Consider the following 25,379-nt stretch of genomic DNA (forward strand, 5'->3'; position numbering starts at 1 on the left):
AGATCTGGGGCCCCCAATACAAGAAGGATGTGGAACTATTGGAGAGGGTTCAGAGGAGGGCCACAAGGATGATTAGAGGGCTGGAGCACCTGCCCTACAAAGAGAGGCTGAGGGAACTGGGCTTGTTCAGCCTGGAGAAGAGAAGACTGCGGGGGGACCTCATTGCAGCCTTCCAGTACCTGAAGGGAGCTTATAAGCAGGAGGGGATTCAACTTTTTAAAAGAGCAGATAATGGCAGGACAAGGGGGAATGGACTAAAGCTAAAGGAGGGAAGGTTTAGATTAGATATTAGGGGGAAGTTTTTTACAGAAAGAGTGGTGAGGTGCTGGAACAGGCTGCCCAGAGAGGTAGTGGATTCCCCGTCCCTGGAGGTGTTCAAGGCCAGGTTGGATGGGGCCCTGGGCAGCCTTGTGTAGATCCAGGCCTGGAGGTTGGTGTCCCTGCCTGTGGCAGGGGGGTTGGAGCTCTATGATCCTTGGGGTCCCTTCCAACCCAGACCATTCTATGATTCTATGAATTTAATACCCCAGAAACATGGAGGTTATAAAGACTTCAAACCAGTGTATTTAAACAATATATGGAGAATATGCTTGTTGCCTGATCTGGCCTACAGTCAACACTGTCCTGCTGAGAAATCACATTAAGAAATAGCAAAAATTGTTAACTATGATTATTTAGAAGAATCTTCAGGAAAATTTTGAAATTAAGATAAAGCCGGAGCAAATAATCTTTTTACCATACTATTTTAGAAAAAGTTCAGTTGTTCCTTCCACGGGTGTCACCAGCAGTAAATTTACATTACATATCACAAGAGTCTGTGTCTTATCCTAAGAAAGAACTGAAAACTCTAGTAGTTTACTATGAAGCTATTGCGTACTGAATAATTCGGCTCAGCCAAAGTATTTTGGAAAAGTTTCAAATTAAAAATTTTAAAGCAGTTGGCAATCTGTATTTTTTCCAAGTTCAGTCAGCCAAGAAATACAAAATATTAATTGTAATAGATGGAAAAATTTCAAATGCGAAGTCAAGTCTAATGACATTTCTAATTACTATGCATGAACTTTGTTTTTCTATGCGACCACCACAGTAAATTAACATTGTTTATATTTCATGGATTAGAAAGAAAGAAACTCCAAAGAAAACTATGAATGTTAACTCTCCTATGCTGTGTGCATTATCTACCTTGAAAGGTAGATCAAGTTTTATCAATGTACAGAAAACACCATGTGCCGAAGAAACACTGTAGTAAAGATATAGTAAATTTACAACTATAGAATTCCCCCTAATGTCATCAATTACCTCTTCTACAGCTCCATATACACTATGTGACCATGGTAACATTACATTATAACAAGTGGAACTGTCCACCGATAAATCCTCGGGGTTTTGTTGTACCTGTGTTTGCTTTGTTTTTTAAAAACTCTACCTGCAGTCATTTGCAAATTGGTTTTGTCCCAGCTGGCAGCTGAGCACCATGCAGCCACTCTCTCAGGATGTATACTACTGTTTTGTCACCCAATTCTCTAAGCATTTTGTTCTGCTTAAATTGAGTTTCTATTAAATTTCTTCTTAGTAACTCTAATTTCAAAGAGCAGCTACAAATAGGACAGAGGTCTCTCTCTTAACCAAGTGCCTAAATGGGGAAGAAGAGGAGTAACAGGAACATGTAGGAGGTACCTCCTTGTACAAGGAGAGTTTTCATCTTGACATAACAAAGAAACATTTTACAGTAAGAACAATCTTTCACTGAACAACCTCTCCAGTGATGTGGAGGTTTTCAAGAAGTGACTGGACAGGGTGCTGGATAATGTCATCTAGAATCTCTTTGCCATGAAAGTCTGGACCAGATAATCAGTCAAGGTCCCTTCCACCCTGGGCTGCTCAATGATTCTGCAATTCTATTTTAATATCCTCAGTAAATACTACCTCCCCTTTTCTATTTTAAAACCATTACTACTCATCCTATTGTTAAATGCCCTCATGAACAGCTCTTCCCCAGCTTTCTTATGGGCACCTTTCAGGCACTGAAAGGCCACTATAAGATCCCCCCCAGAGCCTTCTCCAGCCTGAACAAGCCCAACTCTCTTAGCCTATCTTCATAGGAGAGATGCTCAGCCCTCTGATCATTTTTGTGGCCCAAATGAATGACGGTATGTCCCCAAAGTCTTGTTCAAAGACACAGCGTAAATTAAGAGACCTTGCAATAGAAGTCCATAAAAATGTCTATCGCTTCTCTACATGGGAAAAAACAAAGAAGGTGACTTAAAGGCTTTGAAAAAAACTATTTAATAGTCTGTTTAAGGGGGAGTTTTAGCATGGGAGAAGGCAACAGCTAGCTCCACTAGAGAATAAAAAATATCAAGATTGTGAGAACTTCTGTTTGGCATTGTTCCCAGAGAACAAAGCCACACACAAATTCCTTACCATAGGCATTGCCCCAACTAGGGGGATTTTCTCTCACTAGGACCTTTCCTTCAAATCTGCATTTGACAAAATTCAAATTACTTCTTACTTTCATAATAGGTTTAAATTACATCATCAGTTTCAAAGAAACAAAAGACTTTGGTGAAATTTATCTTTCATCTGTCATTTTGATGAGCAAATTAGGTATTTCATACTGAAAGTTATTAGGAAAAATACATATGCCTTGCTCTTTTTCTCCTTTTTTTTTTCTTTTTCATCAGCAGCCTCTCCTAATATGACTTTCAGTATTAAAGACTACAATTTGATTTTTGTCCCTGTGAGTTAAGGCACAATACAGGAAGGAGGAGAAGGGTCCAATATAACTGGCAGAACAAAGGGAGAGGGAAAACACTGTTATAAATCCAAACAAATTTCAGATGTGTCGTGGTTTAACTCTGCAGGCAGCAAAAACAACCACACAGCCTTTCACTCACTTCCCCCACCCCAGTGTGATGGGGGAGACAATTGAAAAGACAAATGGTAAAATTCATAGATTGAGATAAACACAGTTTAACAGTAAAGAACACATTCAAGCTCAGGTTTGCTGCAGCTGTGAGCAATCTGATCTAAATGTGTTCCTCTTGACTGCAGGGCCGTTGGACTAGATGACCTTTGAAGGTCCCTTCCAACCTAATGCATTCTACGATTCTATCTCAAGTTGGAAGGGATCCATAAGGACCATTAAAGTTCAACTCCCTCCTCCTCACAGGACTACCTAAAACTAAATCCTATGACTAAGCGTCATCTGGGTGCTCCTTGAACTCTGACAGGGTTGATGACCACTTCCCTGATGAGTCTGTTCCAGTGACAAACCACCCTCTCAGCAAATAACTTTTTCCTAATATCCAGTATGAAAGTTAGATCCAAGACTTTTTTTTGGTCAAAAAAGATGGCATGATAAGTTTCTCCTAACCTGACTCCATTCTGTCTTGCAATTCACAATTCACTGCCCCCTCCCGTGTCCAACCAACTATGGCTACACAGCAACTCAAATGACAAAACCAATGAAGATGAAAATTGTACTTCTGAAATCTTTTGGCTTCAACAAACATACAGAACATATCACAGAAACAGCTGATGATGAGTTTGGATCACCGTGGAGCAAAGCTTGTCACTACTATTTCTAGCCATCCATAATACAGAACATACCGTTAAAAAAGCAGCACAAAAATCATAAGATTTTGGAAGAAAATGAAGATAACTTTGATTAAAATAAATAATAATAAAAAAAATTGGAAATCTAAGAGGAAGCTGTTTTGAGTTTATCACATTACCTTCTTCCAGGATGGGTCTCAGAACAACAAATGGAATTTCCTGCAATGGTTCCATGTGTTTGTGTCCAGCACTCATAACTTTTATCTGGGGCAAGCAGACGACAAGTGTGCCAGGCATACTGGCCTGTCCATGGTACCAGCTTCGCACAGTCCCAGGAATGTCACCCGATACAATAGTACTTGGGGAAGGCAGGCTATCATTCGGAAGGAATACACAACAAGATTGAACTTCAAGCTGAAAAAACAAAGCCAGGAAAGATTTCTTAGAGACAGATTATAATTTTTTCCCCTTGTGTGAAGCACTCATCTCGGTACAAAATCTCAAGTTACTCATCTATGACAGTTGACTGAAAAAAGTCTTAGCTTTTAGTTGAATTAAGAGAGAAGTTGACACAATATGTAGGAAAATAATATATTGCTGTAACTTATGAGAGGGAAGAAGCAGTATGATTGCGGTCTTGGTCTATAAATTTTATCAGAAAGGTGTTGCCAAATAAATGGAACATATGTCTATCTACATTTCAGCAGCATTTTACAAGAAGCATAACTGAGTCAGAAAACGTTCTCACAATCGAGCTGGGAAAGCCCTCCTCTTTTTGCATTTCTTTAGCGTTTGTTAGCTGTAGCTAAGCCTCTAGAACTAACCAAGATTTTACATGCTGTAACTTCCATAAAGACCTATTTCAGGGAAAATTCTGTCTTTGTAGTCAACAGTAATGAGCATGTACAAAAAGGTTATTCATCAGATAAACTAGGAAAAACATAAACTGTAGCAAAAAAAACCTGACTTTAAAACAAATGAACAGGCACATACATAAAGAGAAAGGAATGAAGTTCACAAAGTTTATACAGCTTTTGTCCTGTTTTCATTGCAAATCAGAAGCACTGCATATGGTTTCATATGCAATAGAACTTATTTGTTCCTTATTTTCAAGCAATCCTGTTACCCTGAAACATTTCTGACCCTTCTGTCATTTCCTTACGAGCTTCTAGCAAGGCTCAGTGAGCTCCAACCAAGAACTGAACTCATCACTACTTGTTAGAGGTGGTGTAAGCTCCAGACAACAGTTAGCCTTCCTTGGCTCTCACAAATAATATTCTGCACCTGGATATCAAATAGCCCTAACAGCCTCCATACTTGAATGCTTTGTTAAGTGAGTACAAGCTAAGATTCAGTGCATTTCTTCACATTGTTTGGAAAAGCCTAGTGTATAAAATGCTGAAGACAAGATGTTGTTTGTAGCTGTGATAAAAGAACATTTGTTTGCTGTAAACTTATGTAACAGGCTTTTTCAATTTGACATCATTAAAGACATCACAGCTTAAAAACTGATAACCGAGGTTTGTATTCCATACCCTCCCTTGAAGGCTAACAGTCCCTCAAGTCCACAACAGCGATTTGCAATAGAGCTGAGATTCCCCAGCACCGTAAGCGCTTTGCCAGCCTAGTGAGGAGAACACAGATATTCATCTTTATTTCAGCATTTGTGTGCCTTTTGCTTAGACAATCTGACAAGAATTCACTGCAGAAAAATATAAGTAGAATTTGCAAAAATAAATACATTGTTACATGAAGTCTGTGTTTGTTTCTAGTTTTAGAACTGTTTGAGTTGTAAAATGAAGTTAATTACATCTTTGGTAAGTAGTTTATTGATCCAAGGTTGCAGAGTGTACTTTATTTATACTGAATGAAAAGCAACGGTGTATTGTTACAGATGTAACAGATTTGGATTTTTTTTTTTAAACTGCTAAATTAGTCATTGTGTCAATTTGCAAAGATTTTTACAGCAACACATTAGATCGTTTTCAGGTCTATTAGTAATAGGTTGCAGGTCAAGCTGTTGTGGGATAATGATAAATAGATGACAAAAGTAGTTATGATCAGCATAACTTTTGTTTTATCAGTGCAGTTGCTGAGTAAACAGTTTACAACAAATCATTCATGCCTCATGTGTGTACACACACACACACACACACACACATATATCTCCATGATGATTAAAATCAAATGCTGCCTGGATATAAAAAACATGTGGTAATAATAATAAAAAAATTCTACCAACTTGGATATTCCATCACATTACCAGCAGCAGAATCTACAGGAGATGTTTTACAGTGTAGTCTTGAGAAAAGAACTCAACACACAGTAGAGATTTTACACTTAATTTACACTTCAGTACAGCTTTGTATAGAAGGCGAGTTCTTCACATCATTTTTTGTTTTGTTTTACTTTGCCATATCAAAAATATTGAACTGGAATCACAACAGTGTCACTCCAAATACCTGATGGAAATTCCTGCTTATCTAGGCTCCTTTACCATTCATTTTCCAAGAACTGAACAGGAGATGGACCATGAACTTTGGTGGGCTTTACATGACAGCATCAGGAACTACATACATAACATTACAGATTTGCTTACAGATATGATTGGCTGGCTCGTGGTTCCTTTAAACTTTTATATGAATAAATGAATTTTGTAAAACATTTTTGCGGGATTTCAAAGGCCAACACAATGACCATATGGCAAATTTCTGCTTCGTAGGGCAAATCACGCAATCATTGTAATTACATAAGAAATTACTAACTTGGATGCCTGAGGGCCCAGTAAGTGTAAAACTGAATTGCACCTGTTGAATTTCTCAGAGGCAGATTTTGCTTACACACAACTATCAACTTCAATAGAATTTGTGTACGTTTATCTGTCAATCTGGAGATCTGTCTAATAAGCAGTTCCAGTGAAGGACTGGAAGAGTGCACCTCAAATGATGGAATTATTTGACGGACAAAAGTGAGAATGTGCGCTACAGGTTGCTTCACCAATCGGAAAGTGCTTTAAAATATATGTAATCCAAATTCTTAAAATTAAACTACATCAATAGCATATATTAAAGCTATCATATAAATCTTTTTACACTTTTTAAATAACTGTTAAACTGTGTGTCTAAAATTGTGAATTTAATGTAAAATGTGACTGATTTATGTAACTGAATATAAATCTGCAGCAGTAAATCTTGCATTAATGTAAGGATCTGACAATCCAAGGGAAAGAAAATGAAGTAATCTGCCAGTAAGAAGTCCTCAAGCTGGGGGTCAGATCCTGTTCATGGAAACCATCTGGTTGGGACCCTCCAAGCCACACCAAACACAAATGATCTTTTAAAAAAATATCCTATTCATTAATGCTTCGCAGCTGCACTGACTGTTACTTCATTTTTCCATGGCAACATCCTTTCTGTTTCAAGGATCTTATTTCAGTTTTGGTAGCAACGTGTTCTTTTGCCAATACTGAACACATTCATGTGTTAAAGAGAAGGAATTATTACAAATTCTTGAAACAGAATCACCCTCTATTTTCATTTCTATTATGTCAAGGCCTATACACACTAAGTAACGTACACTAATGATAAGCCAATGAAGCAACCAGTATTTTCCTTTCTACTTTTTAAAAGTTACACACAGAATATTGCTCTAAACCTTACTAATATGTAAGCCTAAAATAGTGCAATCACTTTAAGACTGTTGTATAAAAAGGAAAGTTTTAAGTTACTGGAACAAATGGGGTATTTTTAATTCATATTTTATAAAAAGAAAATACTGCTTGATAGAGCAGAATATGCACTGCTGAAGAATTCTGTAACCCTAACTGAGGAGGGTGGGAGGAAGTGAAACAAAACAAATGACACTCCAGTTATCCTGCACAAGTGCCACAAAGAGGGACAGGTTGTAGTAGTCTTTATAGCCTTCCATGATAGTGATACCATAAGGAGATTCCCTTCCATACCCCACATATTACAGCTATGGAAACCAATGAGAAGCACTGAAGATGACCCAAAAGGTGACACTCACATAAAGGTGGCTTCTCCTCATTAAGCATCATCTATCACCTGCACTTGGCAGCAAGACTATTGTGTTTTTCTGTGAGTTTCAAGTACAGAATATAAGCTCTCAGTAACTTCCACAACTGCTAAGAAACACCATTACACACCTCACGTAGGAGTTCTGGTTCTAAGACCATCCCTCAGCCTCTGACACCCAAATCAGCTGTACCTAGTGAGACCATCTGCAGCTGAGCTAGACACGTGCTGCTTGTTAGAATGTAAAAAGCCAGGCCACAAATTCATGCTTTGAAGTTAAAGAAAAAATTACAAAAATGGAAAGCGGAGCACAGGAGTAAGAGAACTAAGAAAGCAGGATACCTGTCCACATAAATGAATGTAAATAAGGGTCAAAGAAAATGCAGCTGATCCTTAAAACACATCATCTTAGCACTACACAGTATTCCTATTATTTTACAAGAACACATGATTTTAAAAATGGTTTAAAATTATTTCTGGAAAATTTTTGTTTTTGTCAGTTTATGGTATGTAACCAACATAAGAAACCATTCTGTCTCATAACTGCTGAGTAACAGGTGAGAGCTACAACTTCTAAGTTACAAGTCACAGGATCTCTTCCTGACACCAAAACACAGACCGTCATTCAAAGAAAAGGAGCTCTAGTCAATCTCATCATCACATTTCTGTTCTTTCAATCAATGTTTCGGTTTGACTAAAATTTTGTGTGAGTTAGGTGCTTTAAAGAAAATATTATTTTCAATAATTTCAGGAAACAGACTCATTTTCTCAAATAATTTCAGGGATATTTAAAGGCATGTGGAATATCTGGGTAAGTTTTACATGTAATAATTACACTTTTATTTTGTTGGCATTCACTGCAACATTACTCATTAATTCATTTGCTTTTAATACAGATCCATCATTGTTCTCACTGGAACTCAGCATTAACAACCAATTAAAAATAATTGTGTTTATACTGCTCCAAAATTTTAGCAACTATTAGCATCAAGAAAACGTAGAAAGTGAGTATTACCCTCCTACACAGTGTAACTGCCAAAAAGACTTCAAGGCTGCATATAAAATCCTACAACAACTAAATAATAAAACCAACTTTTTATAGTTAAGTATGAAAGTCTTTTCACTTAAATACTAATAGCTTACCACAACTCCAATGCACAAAATCTTCATGCAATATTCTGTCATGAGCAAGCCAGGGTTAGGGCTAAGCGAGTATCAGCTTTGGATCCAAAATAAACTTTCCAGTTACTTTGGTTCCAAACACATTTACTTACTCAAACTTCCACTAAAAGAATAATCCTTTGATGATTTTAAGTTATGAAGTTCTGTTTTATCTGACGACAACTACAGATTTTTCTGTTCTACAATTGCATTAATAAAAGATCCAGGAACATGAAAATAGCTTTAGAAAAAAACCTTAGGGTCTAAGTGCTCCAGCATTTAACCAGACAAAATATTCTAGAAATTTGCCTTTTTCATGCCAAATGATAATAAAATAGGGAAAATCTGTATGAATTTAGCATATAAATGCATTTATGTGTTTAATAAAATGCATATTATGTTTAATAAAATAAATATATTGTACTTCAATTGAAAAACAGAGTCATAACGTTCATAATCTTATCCTCTGTACTTTGCCTTGCACAAATTCCAGCTTTCCCAGTTAGGGGGGTATTAAAGGAAAAAAGCTATATATATGCATTCATGCCTTGAAAAATACATTGAAATAAAACAAAGGGAGTACTAGCAATAATTAAAGAACAGCAAGCATACTTGTAAATCCTGCATATTTCACAAAGAAGGACTACTGCATATTTGTTTGGAAGCACGTTCTTGTACTTTTCCTGTGGTGTTTCCTTGGAGTCTGTTGAAACTTTTCACTCGTAACACGTATTGTCCTTCTGGCAAGGTACCGGCTTATAATTTACCAAGCTTAATTTTGATTAAGCATAAGGATGAAACATATGAGAAGTGTGTAAACTGTTCTATGAATTCATAGGGACATTTTAAATTCAACACAGGTTAAGAATTAAAAATATAATTTCATATTCATTAATGATCAATATTAAAAACACAAATACCTTTCAGAAAATTCTGTAAAAAGTAACCAACACCAGAAGTATCTAATACAAAAAAAAATCCTCTGCCAGTATTAGTGATAATGCATGAGTATTTTATGTGAGAGCAGCAATATATTCACAAATTACTCTCTGAGAAAATATGTGCCTACCACTGTCATCAGCCTACATCTCCACAAAATATCCACTACCTTGATCAGAAACTTTTTTTTACTATAGTTTTTCTATTTGGCAGCAGACAAATTTAATTTTTAGCTGGTCAGTATCTTCACCATTCTTCCAAACAAATTCACTTTGCTGGCTGCTCAAGTAACATTGAAAAATGTATGACCAGAATATCTTAGTCCTGACTCATTTCTAAAGGATCCGGCTCTTCATCATCTCCATTATTGTATTATTTTTATTATGACTCAAACTGTAAGACTTATTCATACAGGGACACTCATTGTGCTAGGTACCACCCAGACACATAACAAAAACACACTGTTTCCTTCAAACACCTTACAAATTATCTCTCTTGGCTCCCCTTATCTAGCCATTTTAATGGCCCATGGTGACAATACTAAGAATGAAAGGAAAATACGCAAAATACTCATGAAACAATGATGAAAGGGCTGGTGCTGAAAACTAGAGTTAGCAGAAAGCTCATCCTCAACATCAATGTGTTCTTCATTCAAGTTCTAAGTCTGAAGTTCTTGCTCAGGCAAAACATAAACTTTCAAACTTCTAACATTTTGAGCCCAAAGTACTTTCTGCTTGAAAGAGGAGTAAAACAAACACAGGTTCTGGGATAAAGCCTGTGTAGAAATAAATACATTCCTTGGTAGGAAGAAGGAACAAACATTGAGTGATTACTTTCTGTCAGAAATAGGAGAGATTCTGGGTTTGGTTGTTGTGTTATTTGTTTGGGGTTTTGGGATTGGGTTTTTTTTTGGGGGGGGGGGGGGAGGAGGGAGGTATTTTATTTTAACACAAAACTAATTTCATGGCTCTTTACTGATATAACCTAAAATAGCATTCTCCTAGAATGTCCTGTTCAAAATGCACAGATGAAAGTCATTCTAAATCAGGGTAATTCCTAAGCAGGCACTTGATATATACTTGGAAGAACCGCATCCCAGTTCTAGCATTTCTAAGCCACCTAGGTAAGACCACATAATCTTAACACTGAACTTGAAAACGTGGCCTTTTTTGTATGTATGTATGTATGTATGTATGCATTTGCATATACTGCTACACGAAATCTCTGCTTATGCTGATCAGCAGTCACCATCTAGAGCAGACTTAATTTCAGTGGTCATCTACTTGTCCTTTATGAAAAGGTAGACAAGTAAAGTGCTGAACCATCACTGGATAGCATCATATTGTAACATAGACCCCAAGAAAATATTTACCATAAACACTTTCCTCAAATATTTTCTAAGCAAAGTATTCTGTAAATCCATCTGTGGTTTAAAAGACACATAACTATGTTTATAATACAGAAAAGTGTGACAAGCATTTTTTTCTTCATATATACTTTTTTTAAGCCCTTAGATATAAAAAGTATTCTGAAAACTAATATTCTAAATCCAAGGCATTCTTGGCTTAAGTTACCAAAATTCTATATTTTATTTTTCATTCTTTACGACTTTGAAACTACTGAAATAAGACAATAAAACTTGGGAGCTCCTTTAAAAACCATCTAATAAAAAGCACTAGGATGCATAAAAAGTATCATAAAGTTTGGAAAGACATAGCTTTTTTTCACTTCCTTTTCATCTTACCTGAAGCGTAAGGCGCTTAACTGCATTCCACACTATTCCAATAAATTCCTTCATTCTTTCTTCAGGACTTCTGCAGCTTTCAGATGAGTTCAGCATGGTTTTCACAGGAAGTGACAAAGGGCGAGATTCTAACACAAACAACAAACTCAGTTACACAAAGAATACATAACTAATATACATGACTGGCAGCAAAGAAAAAGATGACTTATTTTGAATTCTAAGAGAGATTTCCTCTCATTATGTGTCTCATTATGTCTGTAATAATAGCGAGTCCATTATTAGTCTAAACTTGGCAATATAACTGTAACAGTTAAGCCTTGTAAGAAATGTAATGAATGAAATGCCTACAGATTTTTAAACATAAACTGCTAAGAAATTATGAAGAATGCTTGACCTAAACAAATTGAGACAGTTTTCAAAGTGTGATAACCTATCTGATGACAGAATAGCGATCCAAGAGGTTTTCACATGCACTGCTGCCAGAGTAATCTAATAAGGTGTTGGTTTTCTAAAGTCATGAAAGAAATGAAAGACAGCCCATATTAAATTACAGCCTTTGATTTGTTTTCTTTAAAAAAAAAATCACTTAAGAACTTGAGTATGCTGCAAAAGAGACACCTAAAAATTATTTTCTTCTAATTTTGTCAAGCTTAGAGTTACTAAAGTGGTAAATATTTCAGTAAAACCCATTGTTCTCTAGCAAAAAGAGAAAGTTTTTTAAATTGTTAGTTGTTCAGTAACATGAATATGGAAAGATTTTAGATAATAGAAGCATTTAATTGAATTTGAGCATAGTAGAACCTCAAAAGAGGACTAGTGAGGACATCAAGTAGTAACTACAAATTTATTAAAGACTGTATAAGTGGTACATAGTTTCTCCTGTCATCTCTTCCACAATATCCTACTTCCTGTGTTTTAGGATACCCACCAAATTATTGTCAGCCTCTAACATGTCTAGTATCGGCCGACATGTTCTTGAGCTGACAAAACTTCAGGAATAAATTATGAACTCTTCATGACTTCATTTTAAACTAAATTGGAATCAGCACAAGTGTGACAAATTATGTCTCTCAGTTATACAACTAGGATAAATCTGTGGCATACAAACCAAAGAAAAATCCTTAAGCCAAAATTATGCTATCAACTCAACTCAGGTGAGCAAAAGCGTATGACCCTTGATATGTATCACTGGTTCTTCAGCTAGTTTTGATCGCAGGGAAACACACAAGGAATTAAAAATTAAACATCTGAGAACTGAATTTCTGCCAAGAGCGTGCAATGTTAATGCGACTTGAGAAATTAATTTGTGGCATTTTTCCCATCAAGGCTAGAAATGAGTAGTGTTGATTAATAGTCTTGAAAAAAATCCTTCAACAAATAATATTTTTGATCATCAGAAAAGAGAGAGAAGCATTAACTTTATTAAACTGTCAAAAGAGTGAAGGAATTTTTGTGGCTGCAGGATAACTAGTCCTCTCAGATATTTCTGCTTCCAATTATGGATCTATTAGGAATTTAACATATGAAAATTAGATCATGAAAATGTAAAAAACATTGCATTTCAGGATTTTTTTGCTGTCATCTGTGCTGAGAGACAAACAAGTAAATTATTCACATGGAAATGTGGCATGGAGTAGCTATTTCCTAGTATTTTCTCATGTGGACACTTTTTATGGCATCCACATTATGAGTAGATTAAGTTAAAACAAAGACGTTCAGTGAAGAATAGCTATTCTGCTTTAACTTTTTACCCTACCTCAGTTCACACCATCTTCTCTGTGCAGTCAGGCCCTACACTACATATACTACAAGGTAGGAATTGGGAACAGCTTGAGGATCAAGAAATATTGAAATAAAAAAGCACAGAACTTCAGAATACAAGTGCTGATAAGGGCATACAAAGTCACTGTGAGACTGGAAATTTCACAGGTAGGAATGCCTCAGGTCAGGATGAGCAGATAAATATAATATAAAACTAAATTCTACAGCACAATCAGCAGGGAAAATCAACATCCTATGTCACTGAACAAGCACATTCCTTGTGAGTGGGATCTAAAGCAAAGCTGTTGTCTGTCATGGATGTTTCTGGAATTTGAAACAGCTTCACTGTAATATGCCATATTCAACTGTAAGACCAAGAAAAAGAAACCAAACAGGTAAGGAACCACTCAACCAGAAATCATGGAAAATAGAGAAGTCATAAGAGTGTTTCATAGTGGAAAGAAGAAACAAGCACAGGAATAACTCCTGAAAAGAAGTCCTCTGTTCATGTACTGGTAAGTCCCAGAGTTTTGTCTGAAGGGATGATGGAACAGAACAATGTCTTAATTCCCTATGGCAAGGACCATCAGTAGATGACAGTCACTATGAGACTGTAGCAGCCTGGTGTAGCTATCACGTGTTTGGCTAGTCCTCTATAGTAGACAATGTAGACTGGATCAGCTCCATCTGCCTCAGTATGAAGGTTAATCTCCTAAAATAATTATGCTACTCAGCTACTACTGAACTGAAAACCTAGGAACATTTCCTGGCACTGTAATCGGTCTTGTGTTGAAGCCAGGAGCCAGTCAGCAACAGCTAGATAGAAAATATGATTTGCATGAAATATTTACAAACTGACGACAAGAAAAAGAAGGAAGAGGGTTTTGCTTGAGGTCGTGCAAGTGGAATTTTAAAGAAAAACAGTGCACAGGAACACAAAAAATTTCTACTCTCCTCTTCTAGTCCTATATTGTGTAACAGGTATTTCTGTAAAAATATACACCACGACTATTTCAATCAACTATCAGTCACTCTGAGGCTGCCACATTCACCATCGCCTTCAGAACACTGGTAACAAACAGCTTTTTAAAAAGTACTGGTCAGGTCAATAGGGATTGAGCTACCAAGAGCAGCAGTCTTCGTAACTCATTTCAAAATTTCTGGTTGAAGTATAGAGGGAATTCCAAGTGGCAATCTTGCAAAATTAATCATAAATGTACCCTCTTCATCGGAGATGCCACTAAACAAGACATAGAGGTATAAATTCTAGATAGAGGTGTCTTTCTTGGATATACATATGCCTCCTTCTTTGTGTTTTTTAGATTACTGGAAACTGGTTGCTTTACAAGTTTGATCCATAAAATACATAAATTTTAAAGACTTATATAAAATATCTTTAGGGAAAATGGTACTATTAATATTAAGTGACCTAAGGAGCACAAAGAGGAAAATAAAACTTTTGAAGTGCAAAAGTTTGGGACAAATAGACATTTCCTTAAATAAATCAAAGCAGATAAGACCACAGCTCAAAGGTTTTCCACTACTGAGTTGAGGACTACTGCTAATTCATACTCACCACTGGCCTCATGCTCTCTCCTTACAGCTAACAACTGAATGAAAGGGAGGTAAAATACCATGCTAATACCTTATGCTTAATTTGTATGTGGTACAGATCAAGTCTCATCCCTTTGGCACAAAACGATTCAATTCTCCTGGCCCGCTGTGAGCCTGATACTTCACACATTAAGAGGGCAGCACCTTCTTTCTGGTTTGAAAGGGTTATCCTGCTGCAGGCAGACTGGTACTTCCAGCAATCCCCAAAAGCTCAGAGAGCTCCTACTGAAAGAAGGTTCACAGACAGACATCCAGGCAGAGGCTTGCAGTATGACAGTCCCTACAGCATCCCATTGTATGGACCATACTCAAAATGCCTCTGCCGTATGACCTCAACAAGCTGGGTGAGCTTTCCTTCCCACACTGCATCACCTGCCATACAGCTTCTCACACATCAGAACCCAGTTATGCAGAGCAAAATCATATTGCAAACTAATCACAGCAACTAAGAGGCCATGACAGCAAAACACATGAACATCAATAGTATTTAAAAGAAGAAAGAAATCTAAGGAGAAAATATAAGGAAAGGTATTGATACAGCTCTTACGGGAAAGATTTTCTTTTCCTCTGCTAAAATGAGATATAATCTCCATAGTGTCAAACTCATTGGGATTTTTTTATTTCATGCATTAAATATTGCTTTTTATCAGAAATTAAAACAAAAATACCAAGGCTTTTGCAAGAAATGCAAGCTATTAAGGAAATGATCAAGGGGTCTAAGGGATTAGAAATGAGATTAAAATGCAGTGGAGGAGAAAATTCAAGCTTCAAACAACTCTGAAAAAAATCTAAACAGCCAGCAGATTTTTTTGGTGAAAGATTAATTGGTTTCTTCTGAAACAAAACAAAAACTACAACCCCCCCAGAAACCCCCCTGAAAATATAAAAAAAAAAAACAATAAACAGCAAACAAACCCAAAATCCACCATCTCCTTAAAACTTGCTGTTTCCTGTAAACCAGCCAGTTTTAGTTTCCACATATAATACTGTGCAAAATGTAAAAATTCGGTGAAACCTGTTAGATAAAAGTTTGATTGTCCTTAGGTTTGAATTCCAATTTTCCTCATAAATATACATATTTTTATATTTGCAACACAACAGAACTAAACATATATGTCTCTACATAGAGATATATGACGGCATTACAAAGGATTCACACATTTGTGTGCGTGTGTGTGTATATATATATATGTATATATATGATGGCCAAAGTAACAAATTCTGCTCAATGGAATGCATTTCCATATAATAATTTTGTTTGATGATTTAATATTAAGCCATTAGATATATATACAAGAAATTGCAAGACCACAGGGGAATAGCTTGTTAAAAATATTTCCTATCTTAATGTACTACTTTTTCCCACAGTGAAATTTAAAAATAAAAAGTTAATCTAAATAGCAGGCTCACTGAAACCATTAGGTGTATTTACTAATATTTTCTGAACCACCAGAAGTGTTTCAGAAACATTGACATTTTAGTTTTGCAGTATCAAGACAAGTTATCCCCCATTCTTGGGTGACTAATATTTGAATTAGTCATGTAACTGAGATGTATTTTTTTCATAAGGATGGACTACAATGATCTGTATGTAAAAATGTCTGCACTCTTCATTAGGATGCTTGAGAACAAAAGCAATAACTCCTTTAAATAACAGCAGGCAGTCCTTTTCAGCCTATAAAAATATGCAATACGTTTGCCCACACACAGAACAGCCTTTGCATAAATAATCTCTTTACTGGGCTTTGTACATGTTTGCATTCTTCTTAAAAAATGGTGCAGATAATACATTACCTTTAGCAATCAAGATGTTAATTGAGCCCCACAGTCTCTGACAACTAGCCAGAGCAAGTCCTTTATACTCAGGGTGTAGCAACTAAATTAGAATGGCCATTCAATGAGTTACCAACAGAACAGGTGTTAAAATACTGAGGCTTTCGACTTTTTTTACCCAACATGTCTTGTCCTAGAGTAAATGTATATCAGTAAACAAAGACAAATATGTTATTAACTTTGTTGTGGAAGCAAAAATGAACCTGTTGTGTGAAAGTGGAGTTTAGCTAGGGTATGGCTACAGTTAGCATTTTCTCCCACCGAATTTTTAACGATTGCTGCACTGTTTTTGAAAAAAACCACCTACTTAGTTCTGGGAACAAAAATAAAAAAGGATACTTTCATACAAATCAATAGGAGTCTTTCATAGGCAAAACTGCACTACCAGATTTGTAATTATAAAAATGTGATATATTTGTGTTTTTATCTAAAGTCCACCCCTGAATTTATCTTAGCATCACCAACCATACCAAATATATTTTATACTATGAAATAATAATTTCAGCCTTTGGATTTTCCAGAACTTTTGTTGTGCCTAGTTTTCTACCTTTTTTAAAAATGGAGGGAAAGTGCCTCAGTCTTTTAAATATAATCTAAAAATAAACACTCATTCTTTCCCTCTCAGCTCTGAATTTCTCCATACAGAAAGTGTAGTTGGTATACTACACTGGCTTTGTCTAAATAACATTTTTGAAATCCACACACTGAACTGAAGAAATCATGCCATCATAAACCAAAATTCAAACACTTTACTAGCTATGAAAACTCACAATAATTAATTTTCAATGTGACTGTCCAGCCATTTAAGTTACTATAAATCATCTGTACCTGAAGATCTTCCTTTTAAATAATCCAAGAGCTAGAATACAAAAATTCTAGTATTTTCAGGCATCCTAGGTGAACATAGATCAGATTTAAATTCCTACATTTTACTTTGCCTATTTAGCATCTACTTAATTTCATTCATCTTCCCAAATAAATCATCAGTCGTGCATTTCATAGCAGGCATGAATAAACCATAACCACGCAGTTCATTGAGCAGAAATAGTGACCTACTAATTCAAGTACTTCATATAATCCATTGATTTTGTAGCAGCCAGACTTCCCTCACATTTGCATTCCAACAGCTCATTTTAGCAGCAATCTAGTTCAGTATTCTAGTTGTACTTTAGGAAAAAATAAATCAATAATTGCATCCAGTCCTGCTAAGTACAGGTTCTGCCACGAAGTACTCGATAGATAGTTTAAGATGAAACTTTAACAGTCAGCACAGAATCAGTTTGCCTCAATAAGAGAGACACATCTACATGTAAAGCTGCTTATTTTCTCTGCTTGTATGGAGAGGTTTTTAATAGCAGTTCAGAAATATCTCATGTGTACTTTCAAGGAATTTTAATAATTACTTGAGTAAAGCTTTCAAAATCAAATTATTAACACTTCTCATAACAAGCAAGAGGTTCCAGCTATAGGAAGTATCTAATGACCAATATTTAAGCATGTCATTATAGTTACGCTATCAAATGTTCGGAAGTGATTGCAAGGAAAGGTTGGGATCTTTCTTTGGTTATTTTCCTACAGAAAGGAGAGAAGTATCTGGGTCTGGGATACCACAGTTACTTCCAAGCATGGCTAAATATTGATGAAATTAAACTTCAGTGTAATGGCTCCTAACAGTAATCACTTGAAGGCAGTAAAAAAAACCCAAACACCCCACCATATATAAACATGGAAAACGTTGTTATATTTTTCAAAAAGAAGTGAAAATAATTATAATAATTTAGTAACTTAATATGAATGAAGTCTAAAAGTTACTTTAGTAATGAATGAGAACCCATCTTGAATGTGTGAAAACAGATACTTTGGTTTTAATCATTATTCAGTAGTGTGCACAGGATGGCTTTCAAAGCCTGCCCTATCCACCTACTGCAGCCCAGAATATCTTCCTGTATAGGTAGGCAGCATATGCTACATATGTGTATATATATGACATGCTTATACAAACATATATCAATCATTTTGACATTATCCAGATAGAAGAGCTACATTTTTACACACAGCTATGGGTTTGCAAATCACTATTCACTGAATTTACTGGAACTGCTGAATTGCTGAGAATCAGAGAAGTGGGTGGATGGAGATACTGAGGTAAATACAACTTTTTTTCTTAATATTCTTTATCTCCTTGCTTACTCACAGCCACATCAGACAAAATTTAAACCATATATTCTGTTATCTTACTCTGTTTTTGAAACCTCTGTAGTTAAGGAAATTTATAAATAACTACAATTTGAGACTTAAGAACAGAAACCCTGGATTTTCACAGACAGATACTATATAAATAGTAGGTTTGCTCTTTTCCCATGCTTCATTTTTGGCAAGATCTCAGCAGCCATTAACTAATAAACTGAACACAAGATCAATGTTTTAAATCATTTTACAGCTGTGATTACAAACTGGTTTTGTTTAATACATAGGGTTGGTTTCTAGCAGTTCTCAAGGGAGTGACTGCTGAGGTCACGCAAGACTTGAAAAGGATAGATTCAAAGTCACCACCTTAATAGGATGATTATTAGATGCATCCTCTTTCAATCTGCAAAGAATGTGTATGTGCTTGCTAGCAATGTAGGAACCTCGGTTTTCTGACAAGGCATCTCTAGCTAGAGCCTTGACGATTAAGACACCTGAGGCTTACAAGGCATTATACATCCTAGACCTCTAATTGGTGTGGTATTCCTGGTTTAGAAAGGCAAGAAAAACAAGTAAAGACAACTTAGGCAGAAAGCAGCTGAAAAGTGAAAAAATGAGGGAGCAAGGGGCCCAGAAAAATCAGAACACAGAAGAATCACAGTCACTCTACGTCTAATTTGTTAAACTAGTCATTCATGCACCATATTCCAGCATACTATGTGCCTGTAAACAAGCCAACTGTGAAAGTAAGGATCCATTGAAACTTCTCTGAGAATGAGATCTCATCTTTTCACATCTGCATCCATCCAACCTTTTCCACTCACTGTAACTGTACCCCAAATCTTCCAGCGCAAGGCTGACCCTGACAAACAGGGCACAAAATCACCTTTATGGGAATAGTTTTCATCCTTTGACATTTCAGGAGGCTATACAGAGAACAAGCCTGCATGGCACTGCTGTGGCATGGCTCTATATTAATTAAGAGAAACCTGTGTGGTCTATCAAAGCAAAAATAGCACCCCTTTTAAATAATTCCATTGGATAACAGGGCTTTTGCTCTTTGGCATTAATTTTTCTATTTTTATTCTTCATTTTCACACACAATTTTCAAATGCTTCAGGTATATTAAACCTGGCATTTTATCTCCAGAGTCTATAAAACCCAAAATAAAAGCAAAACTGACAGTCAGGGAATTTCTAAATTTTCAAGCAACTACTTGTTTTCTTCTAAATTTCTTTTAGTAGACTGCTCTGGCATGAGCATTACTGCAGAAAAGATAATACTCAAGGTGAAGAATAACAAAGAGCTGAAGATAAAACTATCAAGATGAGCCAATACCAGACTGGGTCGGTAATTTTCAACTCTGAAGAGCAAAGCTACTTTTGCAAACTACATGCTTACTTTTATAAATTTTGTAAATTAACAAAAACTGATCAAGGATCTGTTCATGCAAAAACCTGGCTTTGAATGTCAAATATTCAAAATTACAATCTCATGTTTAATTACACCTTTGTGCTTCATTGACAGCTGCAGATACAATTAAACTCAAGAAGAAACAAATTGTATGTGATGTTGATAGAACAGATGATAAATATAGTTTGAAAAAGACTAATTAGCACAGTAAATTCATTACAGGCAAAAATAAATGAAATTCATAAATAAAAGGTAAAAATAAGAGGACAAATGGTTAAAATAAAGGCTATTAATAAATTAAATAGAAATAAGGCTTTGAAATGAATATATTATTTTACTAGCAATGATAACATGGTAATCCACATGATATTCAGCAAACAGATTTTCTAGTTTTAGCCCTTTAAAATCCCCAAATAATAATTAACCCTCCCACTAACAGACAAGATCGTAATCTCAAGTTTCCGCAGACAACATCTTGAAGTACTTCATGATTATCTGGAAATAAACATCAATGCAAAGGAAAAGAGAATTTGTTCACTGTATTTCAGAAGGATTACTAAAAGTCTTAGCTGGATAGATGCTTTTTTGGATGACTTCCTACTTTACTACTTGCAGACAGTGCTACACTAATAAATAGCCTAGAAATTCCAGAAAGCAGTACCATCTTGATCAGTGATAACAAAGTTTAATTTTAGAACTCTTAAGCAGCCAGAAAATACTCCTAAATTTAATCATTTAATAAACTCCAGAAACAGAAGTGCCAACAAATGCGTTTTCAATGGGAGAGTGATTTTGAAAACAGTCAAACTTAACTGTTTATGCAAAAATCATGGTTTCCATTCACACTAAACTTCGAGCAATATGAACAGACAACTGGTATCAATGAGATTAATCACAATGTGTAAAGTCCAGTAAAATTATGGACTAAAATATTAAATATTATGGAAATTAGCAGATTTACTACTGAAGGCACATCTCCTTTTATCTCATTTTAGAAAACGTGTTCCATGAACTATAAGGGCCCAAAAGATAGTACCTAAACAACAATTAGAACAAAATTAAACATATAGGCAGCTTTGATTATTTTTAATTTTAAAAGTTATAGTTTCCCTGGATGTTTCTTTAAACCTGAGAGTTGCTCTATAGTATTTCCACAGGTGATGCTGTTCAACTGTGCATGTTTGCTATCAAAGGAGGCTGCAAAGGCAAAAAGGCTAGTTTCAATGAAGTGACCATACCTGTTACTGTTTTTGTTTTGACTGGACTGCTGGCATACTCGGAGGCTTGATTTGATTGCTGCCTTGCCAAAGGTGCACTTCCAACTGATGCTTCATCCTCTTTTTTTCGAGTTACCGGCACACCAAGTGGAACGCTTCCAACAGACTGCTAGAAAAAGAGGTGCCTTGTGAACCACTCAAAACCAAAAGTCATTAATAAAGAACTATGACACTGTCGTGATCAGCATGTCCTAAACTAAATATTTTGAAATGTATGTAAGACAACTTGAAACAATCATTGAAGTACACAGATTTTGAAAACAAATTATGAAATGCTACATCCAGACTTATTCCTAATTTTAGTCCTGTTAGTCTGAAGAAAAGTTCTATGATAAAAAAAAGTGAAATATAACTTATTAACCAATCAAAATGCACATGAATAAACCTGGACAATCATGAAAGCAAAATAATTATCTAAATGTTTAATGAAAACTGGAAAATTTAGCCAGATATGAAGGTCCAAAAAGTTTCACAAAGAAATATATCAACCTTCATTAAACTCTGAAAGAGGAGATGCAGTGTTATTTATACATTATATTTGTTCCTCACATTTTAAATATAAAACTTAGTTCTGACCACTACTAGTATTGTTTTGTCTTACAAGTATACCAATATATAACAAACTGCTCAAAAATATGACAAAATGGAAGACATGAAAATCTAGTTTGAAGGACTGTACACTTATTTTAAGCTTAGAAAAGAATTGTGTGTTAACCCACATGGGTTCTGGAACTGGAGGTCCATCCACTTACGAATTCAGTCTACTGGCTTTGTTTTTACTTTTTGGTTGGTTTGCTTTTTTTTTTTTTTCAAATGTAAACTAGAAAAGACGAAATAATTTTGAAAATTGCATCCTTGATTTCGCTGTACAGTTGTGGCTGTTAACATTTTCCTGTAGCATTAGCTGCTACATAAACTGTAGATGTATCCCAGTCGATAAAAGCAGAATATTTCTACCACTGACTTTGCAGAGGGTTATCATTTAAAGATGACAAAATCTTTTTCTGAAGATCAGACGTTAGGATTACATGCATCCTAATCAATTTTTGTGTAATTTAATTTTGTTGGTATTGGAGTGAAAATGTAATCCATATAGCTGGGTAATGAGGAACCTCACACGTTGCATTAGGAATCTCTGTGGGAAACAAATTCGTGTGAGGCGGGCAATGTACTTGTAAATTCTCTCCAATAGAAAACAGATCACTGAATCAAGCAGCGTGCAACACGTGCACACATACAAAACCCCAAAACAAACAGAAAAATCATTTAATTGAAGTAGAATGAATTCCAAACGCCTTCACCATTTTCCACTATAAAAGTAAATTAAAATAAGAAAGACAATCAACTATTTAATCCTACTCCAGTGAAAACAATCAACTTTATATATACAGTGGTATGCAAAGTTAATTGGAAAATACTAATGTCAATGACAAACAGAACTCTCATCTCTCCTTCACCCTCTGAACATACAGTCATCACCTTCATCTCCAAAAGCACTAAGAAGTCATTCTGGAATACAGTAACATGCCACTTTGGAGTCCTCTAGCCATAACCAAAAAAAAAAAAAAAAGCCAAACCCCATCAGCTTTTAAAAGACAAGCTTTACACCACAGAAATACTTCCCACATGCATACAGAAAGAGGCTGAGTTCTGTAAACCTTCGTCGCACACTTTACATCACTTATTTTCAAAACTGAGCAGTTTATCTGACACCACTTTTCGTAAGGCAAAGCCATCTGCAGCTTTCCCATGACGGCAACTCTTGAGCCGCGATTTGGCAACTCTGGATTTGGCAATTACATTGCAAGAACATTGACTTGCTAAAGTGAAGCAAGACTCTGTGAAGAATGAATACAGACAACACAAGACAGTAGAAAAGACAATAGGATGGAAATATTGTCTGAAGAAGTGGTATCTATTTCTGAACCACTGAATAAATAGATCAGCAAAATATAATAAGTTACACCGCCACTCATATAGGGAAAAACATCAAGGCTATCATAGCCAGACAAAGCTGGAAAAAATTATGACCAAATATTGAGTGCTTGAGTGCTGATCTGGACAATGAAACAGCTGTTTCATCTTTGCTCACTGAAATCAAGCCTGATGTTGCTGTTGATGACGCCCAGTACAATCTTGTCAGGTTTTTGGCAAAAGATTTCTGGTTAAAAGAATGCAGAAGATGAAAGATCAACACTGAACTAGATGGAAAAGGATCATCAAGATTTGGGTTTTAGCCACAAACTGATGAGGAAATTGTGGCTTGGGAAATAGCAGATGACAAGAGCCCCACAGCTGTATGAGAAAATGAATCTGATGGGAAAGAAGACATTGCAGGCAAGCGTTATCATAAGCATTTCATCACAAGAATCCAAAAAGCTAGCTATAAAGTAATACGTCGTAAAGTTTAGCATACCTACTTGGGATGTAAGCCTTATGCTTACTAATTGGTACTGTTATAGAAAAGGTTTTAAAAACCCCATTTAATAAACTTATGGAACTATGGCAATATTTATGTGAGGTTGTTTTGTTGTCAAAACCAGATTCTGTTCTAGAGTTCTGACCACAATGCAATGATCCATGGCAGCCATTATATGCTGAATACTAGATCAATGACAACTCACAGCACTCAAAATAAGGAGACATAGTACTTTTCTAATATAATTATTACATTTACCATGTTAAGCAGCAGCTTAAAAGCTACAGGAAAGCTGTCCTTTTCCAAATTCACATTTTATTGACACAATCCTACAGATTACACACCATGTTAAGTATGTGGACACAAAACACAGGCATACATGAATACTGTTTATGCATGTGAATGGATCAAAGGATACAGGTTGTTTTTTGGTTTGTTTTTTTTTATATACTGCGTGGGTAAACATGACTTTGGAAACGATAAAGATCTAAAATCCGAGAAAGCACAGAAGAATAATAGCTAAAAAAACCACCTGCCAAAAATACCAAGCCCCAAGTATTTCCTGATCCATGTGGAGATATGCCAACTAACTGAAGCTCAGTTATCCTGTAAAGAAGGCTAGTGGAAATTTGTTCTGGGTAGAATAAATTAATATTGTATTTTACTTGGCATTTTTTGAAATTAACAATTTTATTTCTGACTTACAACTTCCCACTCCTTGGTGTGGGGCTGAGGAGGATGCAGACAGATCCTGGAACATAAGAAATGCATTCTAATGAAAACTGGACCAAGAGAGCACACGAGTAGCTTTCATTTGAGGGATGCCTACACAGATACCTCCTGGTAACAAACCAAAGACAAAAAAAATATTCCAGCCTGGAACTTAAGTACTCTCACTAAAGGAAAAAAATAAGCACTTCCTTGTTCAGTGTTGAATTCAGAGACCTCAGCCCAAGACAAAGGCTTTGAAATTACACCAAACCCAGCTCTTCCATACGGAGGATACTGTATGCAAACAGGTTCATGTGTATACGCACAGTAGCTTGCAACCAGAAAGCAGGAAGAAAAATTAAGGCAGTCTTAGGAATGGGGACACATGTCCGTTCTACTTAAGACATGGTGCTTTGTGAACATCTAAGCTCACAGTCATGCAATTATTATCTGCCTCAGAGAATATTTACCTATGCTGCAAGACTGTCCAAGCTGTGCCAGAATGAGCTCCAACAGCAAGATGACCTACCTTGCCCACCTTTCTAACATCATGAAATTACAATTACTGCTTGATTACAGTTACATTTCATTGTTTTGATTTCTGAGATAAGCACACACTTAAATTGCTTCAAAGAGCTATGACAAAAGTAGTTCCCAAATTAAAATTAAAAAAACTGTATTAATTAAAATCAAAATAATTTCTAATTGAAAAGATTAAGCATGCCTAT

At 35.8% G+C, this 25,379-nt stretch overlaps 1 protein-coding gene across 1 annotated transcript in view; it reads right to left on the reverse strand.

Moving 5' to 3' along the window:
- VPS13B (vacuolar protein sorting 13 homolog B) overlaps positions 1-25,379 on the reverse strand; it is a gene marked incomplete at both ends in the record, with an annotated part of 442,808 nt that overhangs the window by 214,519 nt on the left and 202,910 nt on the right. The window contains 3 exons of the mRNA XM_084260382.1: positions 3,738-3,972; positions 11,437-11,564; positions 21,483-21,630. Of these exons, the coding sequence (XP_084116508.1) occupies positions 3,738-3,972; positions 11,437-11,564; positions 21,483-21,630 (511 nt within the window). The remainder of the gene's footprint in view (positions 1-3,737; positions 3,973-11,436; positions 11,565-21,482; positions 21,631-25,379) is intronic.

This window comes from Gallinula chloropus, assembly GCF_964237585.1.
Source record: "Gallinula chloropus genome assembly, chromosome: 2".
Classification (NCBI taxonomy): domain Eukaryota; kingdom Metazoa; phylum Chordata; class Aves; order Gruiformes; family Rallidae; genus Gallinula; species Gallinula chloropus.